Genomic DNA, 9,132 nt, shown 5'->3' with positions numbered 1-9,132 from the left:
ATGGAAAGTTTATGCATTATAGCCTTAGAAAAAGACAGAAGTAACATTGGAGATAGGAGTAAATTAACCTTATCACAAAATTCAAACACCTGAAATTTACTGGGAGGCTTCAAGAAAATCTGGATATAATTAAAATCAAGTGCAACATTTGGTACCAAGTGCAGTAAAGACTTTGTCTCAAATGTGTTTCTCAAAGAAAACATTTCCAGCTATCAGCTGAGGTGCTTTTATTTTTTCAGTGTGTCAACAGGTTGTAAGTTTAGACTATTTAATCTATCATCTTTGCCTTCAACTTAAATCCACCTCAAATTTATGAGTCTTGAGCATCTCTGCAGTGCCAATAAAATACTAGAAATTACAACTTTGGAATACCTATATGTTTAAACTGAAAGAAAATTTCTCTCAGGTTTCTTCTTACCCTTGATGTTTCTTTGATGTTGTTTTCCTACATAATCTTTGCTCAGTATTTTTCAGTCTGCTGTCATTAGACTGGGAGGAGTCTTCAATTATGTATGCTAGTAAATGGATGATGGCCAAGGTTTGATTATTCTGCTTTTTCCCATTCACTTTTCTCTGTTTGTGTCAGAAAAGTTTAATACTGTGTATGAATGTAAAACATAGTTACATATACACAAATATTAGCCTAATGTTAGTTCAAAGGGGTACACATACCCAAACTTCGAGCTTTCATAAATTTCAACCAGGTACCACTAGCCCATGAACATACGACCCTGAAAAAGCCCCCATCTTAATTTTCCACTGATATGTTGAAGTTCTTTTAAAGACAAAACACTACACTCTGTGCCTTAAAAGGTGATCTTGTTCAGTTTCAGTTCTCTAAATTCAGACAGGAAAGATTTCAGCAGTAACAGTAAAAACTGAGAAAGCAAAAAATAAGAAAGCCTACTTACAATATTCACAAGCCATAGAATGCCTTTTTATCCATGTATATTGTAACTATGTCTAGTCATTTCAGAAAGCACTTTAATTTTAATAATGTATTACTACATAATTAAATACATTGCTGTTAATTTGTCTTATAGATAATCATGCCATATGATATGCATATTTAATTTATTTAAAATATAGATTTATCAATTGACTGTCATCCAAAAATTAATGAAGTATGGAACAAAATCAGATGAATACATCAATGTCTTGATATCACAAACAGTTTGTCCAAAGCATCACAGGCAGATTTCACCAGTGAGGAAAATCGGTCCAGAGGAAAACCTTCTTTCCTTCAGTATGTGCCTTGCTGATGCCCAGACTGACCGCAGACCTGAGTTACTATTTGCTCACAGTCATAAAACTGAGTGATGCTGGCAATTAAAGTAAAAACACACACTCAGGCACAATCTTCACAAAGCTGAATTTTCCTGTTACCATAAGCAGAACTTGGATACAAATTTTCCATGGCTGGCTTCAAACTCTTTTGAGAACTGGACCTTGTGACACAACCAGAGTACAGCAAAGCCTGTTCTTAGGTAGATATCAAGGTTAGATCGTCAGGAAGGCCCATCCTGGCAGATAAGCACAGGGCTCCCTCACTACCAGTATGAAAGCTCAGCAATGGGAGAACATCAATCTGGTAAAACTTTTTCTTGTGTTAGCCCGTAAGAGAGTGGGGTAGCCACGCTCCCTGCTTCCTTTCAATACTGGGTCCTGCATTACCCAGCTGCAGTAAAAGGAGGCCCTTTTGATTCCTGGATGAAGAGGTAACCCAGCAGGGATACCCTGGGGGCATGTTGAAGCCGGAGAGGGAAATCAGCTGGGTCTAGAGTTTCAAAATGGTTCCCATTCATCATGTTGCACTCACTGCTTTAAGGATGAAATGAGAAGCAAAAGTTCACTTGCACACTGCAGGACTTCAGGCCAAGCACTAAATCTAAATCTGCATAAGCACCTGTTTATAAGGAAGAATATATTACTACACATGGGTTTGAAACAGTTTTAAATTTCATCATTTTTCCAAGAGCTTTGTGCAGGGGGGAGGGGAAAGTTATGCTAGTTCATTGACAGACAAGGCAATCCCATAGGGCGTGCTGAAGACAAACAATGGAAACTGTATACTGATGGGTTGTTCTTTCTCTTATGTATCTACCCTTCTTGTATCCCACTCTGCAATGCCAGCTACTTCATGTATTTATATCCACATATACATAAACATATGTTTATACACATATAAACATACATGTATGGCATGTAAAATATACGCTAAAATACGACATTAATTACGTATATATTAGAATGAAAATAATCTGGTTATCTAACAATTAATTTATATTTCAAGAACTAAAATCAGGCGCTAAAGAGAACTGTGATAATACTTATGAAAATACAGTTATCAGGTGAAATTTTGAATCTCCTATAAGAAAGCATTGCATAATTACAGATATACAACCATGCAGCTTCCTCAGCAAAAGCTTCTTCTTAAATAGGGTAAAATGGACAAAACAAGTATCATATACATAAGTTCACATTATTATACTTAAATTCATCCACAGTTTTTATGGATGGTCAGATAATTCTACTGAAAAGTGACTGAGGATTGAAGGTACTTCCTTCATTTTCATTTAAAAATTCATACTTTAATCAGTACCGAAGGTTACAAATGGAAATACTTACAGAATAAAATACAGTAAAAATACAGAGTACAAAGGTCCATTAATCCCCTTTTCCTTCCCACTCCCAGATAAAGAGACTACATTCATGTAGAAAAGACTGAGCAGAACTGTCCTACTAAGTCACGATATCTTCACTATTTACATCATCTTTGTATTTCAGAAAATATGTACTAACCTCACTACAGGAATTTAAATGGTTTCCCCCTTTTAGCATTACCAGTTCCTTGATGGGAGAACAGGAGGAGCACATCCAAATTTCGGAGTCCCTTTAAATTTGAATTACTTATTCATAGCTGATAATGATCACTAGATTGATCCGTTTCTCCATGGTTCCCATATCATACAGAAAACCTTTTTCCAAATACAAACTGCCTGCCATGATTTTATCACATTTCATTTTGTTGACTTTAAAGAAAATTAAAATATCACTTTATAAACCTATTTCATAACCAATAACTCTGCAATTTGTAATGGCAAAGCTACATCTACAACATTTTTTAGAAATTCCATGCCTCAGGGTTCCACATTTGATCTTTAGCTTTCAAACAAATTTCTATGTATTTAAAAAGAAAATAGTTTTCAAAACTTACGTTGACTTTGAAGCTTTGTACTGAGCCATCCAAAAAGTGGACATTACAGATTATCTCTGATCGGGTTTTCTCTTTTGGTAGTTCTGATGCTCGTATGTTATTTATCCTCCCACCTAAGGCTCGTAAACGGGAGTTCATAACTATTGCTGAATAACCTATAAAACAAAAATTATGTTTAATAACAGTTCCTATAATTCACTATTCTTAATCTGTTTTTTTTAGAGAAACCCACAACATCATGAAGACCTCATTACACCCCAGACACCTATAGTAACAAATGCTTCTCATAGAAAAATAAATTGTAAAATTAGTATATTTTAAATCAGAACAAGAATGCATAATATAGAGGGGCTTCCATGTTCTAAATGAGAACGTTCTAAAAAGAATCACATGTAACCCTTACAATGTATACTCAGGTCATGACATGGTCATTGCCTTAGCTTAAATCAGTAAAAAACTCAAGACGCCTGCTATGAAACAGGAAGGCAATGTTAAGACAAGTTTTCATCACCTGTAACTAGTAAACCTCTCATCCCCTTATAGATCTCCTACATACTTCTATATTTACCATACAAGGTTCGTGACAATAAAACAGTTCTGTTGACTCTCAACTAACAAAACAGTCTTCAGTTAATACAGATGACATTCTATCAAATAGCGCTTTGTTTTAGGAATATATATACAAACACCATATGTAAGGCAACCAGAATTAACCTTAAAAGCATGTCAATATTTTATAGCCTAGCACACATAAATTCACAGAGCCAGAAAATTATATCCAAGAACTTCCCATAAACAGAAAGAAACTTGTTTTGTTAGAGTTTAATTTTTTCCTCTTTTTTAGGAAAAATCTTCACAAACACCAGAACTCTGAAGGACAGTCTTTATCAATGAAAAACAAAGGCCAACAAAAACAAAAACCCAAGCAAAAAAAACCAAAACACAACCACCAAAACAAAACCAAAAAAAGGCCATTCATTGAAGTAAGAGATGAATTAAATACAGTCAAGCCTGTAAACATTTCAAGCCTCTCTTCACTAGATCAGTTTACCAATTAACATCACAGCATATAAAGCCAGTTGGCAAGCACAGCAGAGGATAGCTTTTCAGGTTAATTACCATACCAATTACCAAATCATACCTCACTTATTAGAGGCTAGCTGCAAAGAGACTTGCATAATATGAGTGTTTCCTAGACTGCTGTCCAAGCTAGACAGGATTAACGTCAGGACTATTTTGCAATGTCTCCTATTTTTGTGTCTGCCTTAAAACATAGGCTGGGTTTTATTTTAGGGAGCTAAAGAAATGGAACAATTTGGAATAAAATCACTTTAAATTCTGAAACATCATATAGCTACTCACAAAAAGCAAATGTGAAATGCATAAAGAGCCGTGAGATGCAAAACTGCATAGAGCACTAAAGGCAACAAAGTAGTGCAGTTATCCATCCTCATGTAATGATATTTAATCTACACTTAGAAGCAGCTGAAACAATTCCCGTCTCACAGAAAACTCAGTAGTCAGACACACAAAAGCATTCAAAAAGTACTCTCTCATACCTTTTTTTTTTTTTTGTCAGCCAGTTGGATCACTTGCTATTGTATATTTTCTAAATTTACAATTGTAAGTTGCCAAGATTAATTTATCTAGTCAGCACACTGCATTTTTTTCCCCAGGAGATCAGCAGTATTTTCCTGTTCTTTCTCAAAGGCATGGTTTTGGCGTTTTGTTTGTTTACTAGCTTTGGCATTTTTGTTTTCTTTTGTTTTTAAAGGAAAGGAGAAAGGAAGATGTGATCTGTAGGTGAATTCTGAACTGTATTTCCACATAAACCATTATACACTCCTGTTACTCTGAGATTGCTCCTGACATACAGTCTACAGTTAATGTATGTTAATTTCCTAATTTCTTTTTAATCCACAAAATGGGTTATCTAATAGAGTTATCTAATTATCGAGTAAATAAAAATAAAGACAGGTTACAACTATGTATCTCACATGCTTTTCTAGCAGCTAAGTTTAAAGATATTTTTTCAGCACTGTGCTTACCCTTCACCAAAAAGCCATGTGACCACATGAATTACACTGCAAAGTATTTTCTCCCCTTTTCACCCTCAAAGGTCAACCCCTCCACACTTTTTACTTGCAGAAATAGCTTCTACACAGTAGTCCAGTTATGGGTAACAAAGTTATTCTTTGCTGTGGGCCAGCCACTGGATGGGAGAGAAGGTTTTGCTAGGCAGATTCAAAGCTTCCTCAGGCTGGCCTCTAGGGCTCAGTCTGCGCTGCAATGCCCAGCACTCCTGGAGCTTACAGACTTCTCTGCTCTTGGGAAAATGCTCTATGATCCGTCTCATACTCCCCGATTGTTCTCACTTGCCACCCCCCAATGCTTCCTGTCTTACATTTCCACCATTCCCATTTTCTAAGAATGTTCTACTTGTCTTCCACCTTAGCAAGGCTTCAGCAGAGAGCAACAACCGCAGGAGTCTCCAGCACTCAGCTCCTGATCTGCCTGGAGAAAGCAGAAAAATCACACTCGGCTCCTGCATTTCTAATGCAGAGCGTGCTGCAGGTCGAGCCATTCTTAGAGACCCTGTGGAAATTATGGGTAGATACCAGAATCCTAGTCACTCTCCAGCAAAGCATTATTTTTTCAAGTGTTACAATACAGCTAAGAACATGCTACTCATTTCTTCAAGCTTCAAATAAACAAGTTGATAAAAAACCCTAACATTTTTATGTGTATAAGCTTGCTATCCAGAAAAAAAAATAATAAAAACAAACAAAAAAACCCCACAACAAAACCTCAAACTTTAATAACTGTGAAAAATAAACCTGAATACACTGAGTTTTTATTGAACTGACATGCATAGCAGAGAAAGTAATTACAGGTCCACTTCATACCAAGGTCCCTCTTTGCAGAAAGCCTAGTATGTGACCTGGGTAACCTAGCCCAATCTTAAGGTAGATTTTATAGGCTTGGCTTAATTTTCAGATTTTGGTCTTTTATGTTCTTCATAACTTAACTCCCTAACACTTCTTCTCCCCTTCTGTATCAATTTCTACATGAAATTCAACCATTGCCCCTGATAAACCATCCTGTACTCTCTAAACCCAAGCCCAGATCTCCATCCATTGAATGCTGTCAAGCAGAGACACAATAGAGGACAGGAATTTCACCCTAAAGTCATCTGCAACAAAGATGAAATACCATTTTGAAGTTTTTCACAAAATAATGAGAATTGAGTATGTCAAAGAGATGATACAATATGCACCGTTATCGCTGAACTTCAACATATCCTCCAGCAAGTCAGACCTGCTCTTTTCTATGCCATAAACCTGCTACTAGCCTGTCTTCCAGCATCCACAGAAGTTATCAAAGAACAAACAGTAACACACATGCATACTGCTGTTCATTATGAAATCAGAGGTACTTAGTTTTAGATTAAAGCTACTATACTTTACTATACTATACTATAAAGCTATTGGCTTTTATGCTAGTTCTTCACATTTACATTTGTTTTAATATCTTCAGGTTATGCACTGCTTGCCCCCAACTGAAATACTAACTTGCAAATTCATCACAAGAAATTCAAACCTGGTAGTTTAATCAAATTGTCTTGAGTTCACAAATGAAAACTTAGAATTCCTTGATTTTTACCATTTTATGAAAGTGCAAACCAGTAACACAGAGTTCATGGTTTGTGTTTACAGCATGCAAAGACCCCCGGCTGAAGCTGTCCTTGACAGAGACAGCTGACTGTGGAAACTGTGCCAAGGCTGGGATAAATGCCTGAGTGTTTGGACGCCACAGCCATCAGTCAACTGGAGCTGAAATGGCCTAATCCAGCCTCAGGAAACTGCCACCCACCAGCTGGGAGCCCCAAGCAGAGAAAGCCAGATTCTACGTCCCATCTACATGGCCTTTACCGTTACCCTGGCGATGGAGAGTTCCTTTGAAGGAGCTATTTCACAGGTGTCTCAGTACAAGCACCAGCCTAAGTCATTTTGTGTGTCCTAGCTTAATGCCCTGTACACTCAGTAAGCCTGTAAGGAAACAACTCGGCGAATCCGTAGTCTACCAGGCAAGGTAAAGAGAACAGAAGAGCAGCGAGCAACTGAGTTACTAGCACCTGCTCTACCACTTTTCCTCCCTCCATATACGACCTGTGCTTAAAGCTGTATTTTATATAGATTCAGATTACTGAAACAACAGGTGGAACCATGTGAAGTCAACTGCCATGGCAACTGCTTTTGGGACAGGCAGAAGGTCTTGGAGATCCCAAGTAAGATCAGATGCCAGAAATGAGCCTCCAGCCCTGAGCAACCAGGAGCAGCCATTACATGCAAATCCCAGCTCCCTCTTTGTAGTCTCAGGCAGGAAGCTAATTTACAAAACAAACTACCAAAGAAAACCATAAGACCAATTTGAACATTATCAACAAGTGAATAGTTTAGTAATTATTCCCTTTTCCCTAAATTAAGCCTCTCGAATCCAGAAAGTTGAGAGTTGTATTTTAATTATAAAACAAACAAAACCGCCCCCAAAACACAGTTATTTTCACCCTAAGGTACAAAACAAATATAAGGAATTCTATCCCTTAATCAAAACATGTAACAGGCTTACAGGAGCAGCAAACACAGCTACAGAAAGAAGTTAATGTTTTCCAGGTACATTAAACGCATTTCTGGACAAGTTTGGTTATGCATGCCTTGTACTACAATAACACTGCAGTCAAGCAGAACAAAAACAATGTGTTTTCCTCATCTTTTGTAATGAAGACTGACATTTAAAAATACTTCTTTTGTACCAGTATTTAATTTCTTTCCAACTCACTTAGAAGCTGTTGGTTAAGAAACATAAGTCTGATTCTCAGTATAACTGCCATTAATGTGCTTGTTAACAAGGAATTAAATCAAGAGCAGAGTTGCTGAGTATATACTCAAGGACCTTCTACATATAATCACACCCTATATAAATGTGAGGGTTTTGTGTTTGTTTTTTGTTTTGTTTTTTTAATGAAACATTAATTACCCATTCCACTTGGTAAATGGGGCTACTTCTACTCCTGTAAGTGGGTGAAATCATAGTTTTTCCAGCAGAAGACTATAGCACTGTAGATGTTCTCAGAGTTTCTTTATAGTCATGACTCAAAATGTACAGTTCCATGTTGGGACCTTGAAAATGGTAAATATTGCAGAATCTGTAAGAATGTCAGAGCTTCTAACGTACTTATATTGTCTTGTCTGAGTGACCACCTCTGGCAATGAAAGGAAAAAGCCATAGTATTAAATACATGGCCAAGGTCTTGTATGTCCTTTCAATAATAGTTATGGTTACCTATTGCTTTATTTAAAATATATGAAATAAAGTACATGGCAATACAAAGATGTATAGCAAATTGCAAGTGTTTTTTTTTGTCAATGTATAAGACACCCAACACAAAGGCTCTTCAGCATGCATCAGCTTTTCCCCAGTTGCTGGTTACAATTATCTCCCAGTTTATCATCCAAAAAGAGTAACTCTAGTGAATCTGAATTTTTTGTAGTCATCTATATTCTGATGAACCTTCCCATGTAGTTAAGAATTATTTACACACCTCAAAGCCATATCTGGCATCTTAATGAGGGTTAAATTACCCAGTCAGATTTTCCTAAAAGAAAGCTGAAGTTTAACTCAACACCTATGAAAAATAGCTTCTGTTTTCACCTGCAAAGGAAACACTTCATCTTGTTGACATTAACAACAAGAAACTAATGTCTGTCCATTAATGTCAAAATTTAACTCTAATATTTCACTGGAAAATCCCATGAGGTATTTAACCACAACACAATATTTACAAGTTCTCATGCAAATTACGAAGCATTGCTAAAGCAACAACACAAGTAAAAGAAAAACTTAATTTTGAGCAA

At 36.6% G+C, this 9,132-nt stretch overlaps 1 protein-coding gene across 2 annotated transcripts in view; it reads right to left on the bottom strand.

Moving 5' to 3' along the window:
- PTPN3 (protein tyrosine phosphatase, non-receptor type 3) overlaps window positions 1-3,355 on the bottom strand; it is an 84,073-nt gene extending 80,718 nt beyond the window's left edge. For both annotated transcript variants that reach the window (XM_009996501.1, XM_009996502.1), the window contains exon 1: window positions 3,218-3,355. In XM_009996501.1, coding sequence (XP_009994803.1) covers window positions 3,218-3,355 — 138 coding nt within the window. The remainder of the gene's footprint in view (window positions 1-3,217) is intronic.
- Window positions 3,356-9,132: the final 5,777 nt, after the last annotated feature.

Source organism: Chaetura pelagica, unplaced genomic scaffold (genome assembly GCF_000747805.2).
Source record: "Chaetura pelagica isolate M959 unplaced genomic scaffold, ChaPel_1.0 scaffold82, whole genome shotgun sequence".
In the NCBI taxonomy this organism is placed as follows: Eukaryota; Metazoa; Chordata; class Aves; order Apodiformes; family Apodidae; genus Chaetura; species Chaetura pelagica.
Note: the sequence above shows the minus strand (reverse complement) of the source record. Positions and strands in the feature narration are given on the sequence as shown.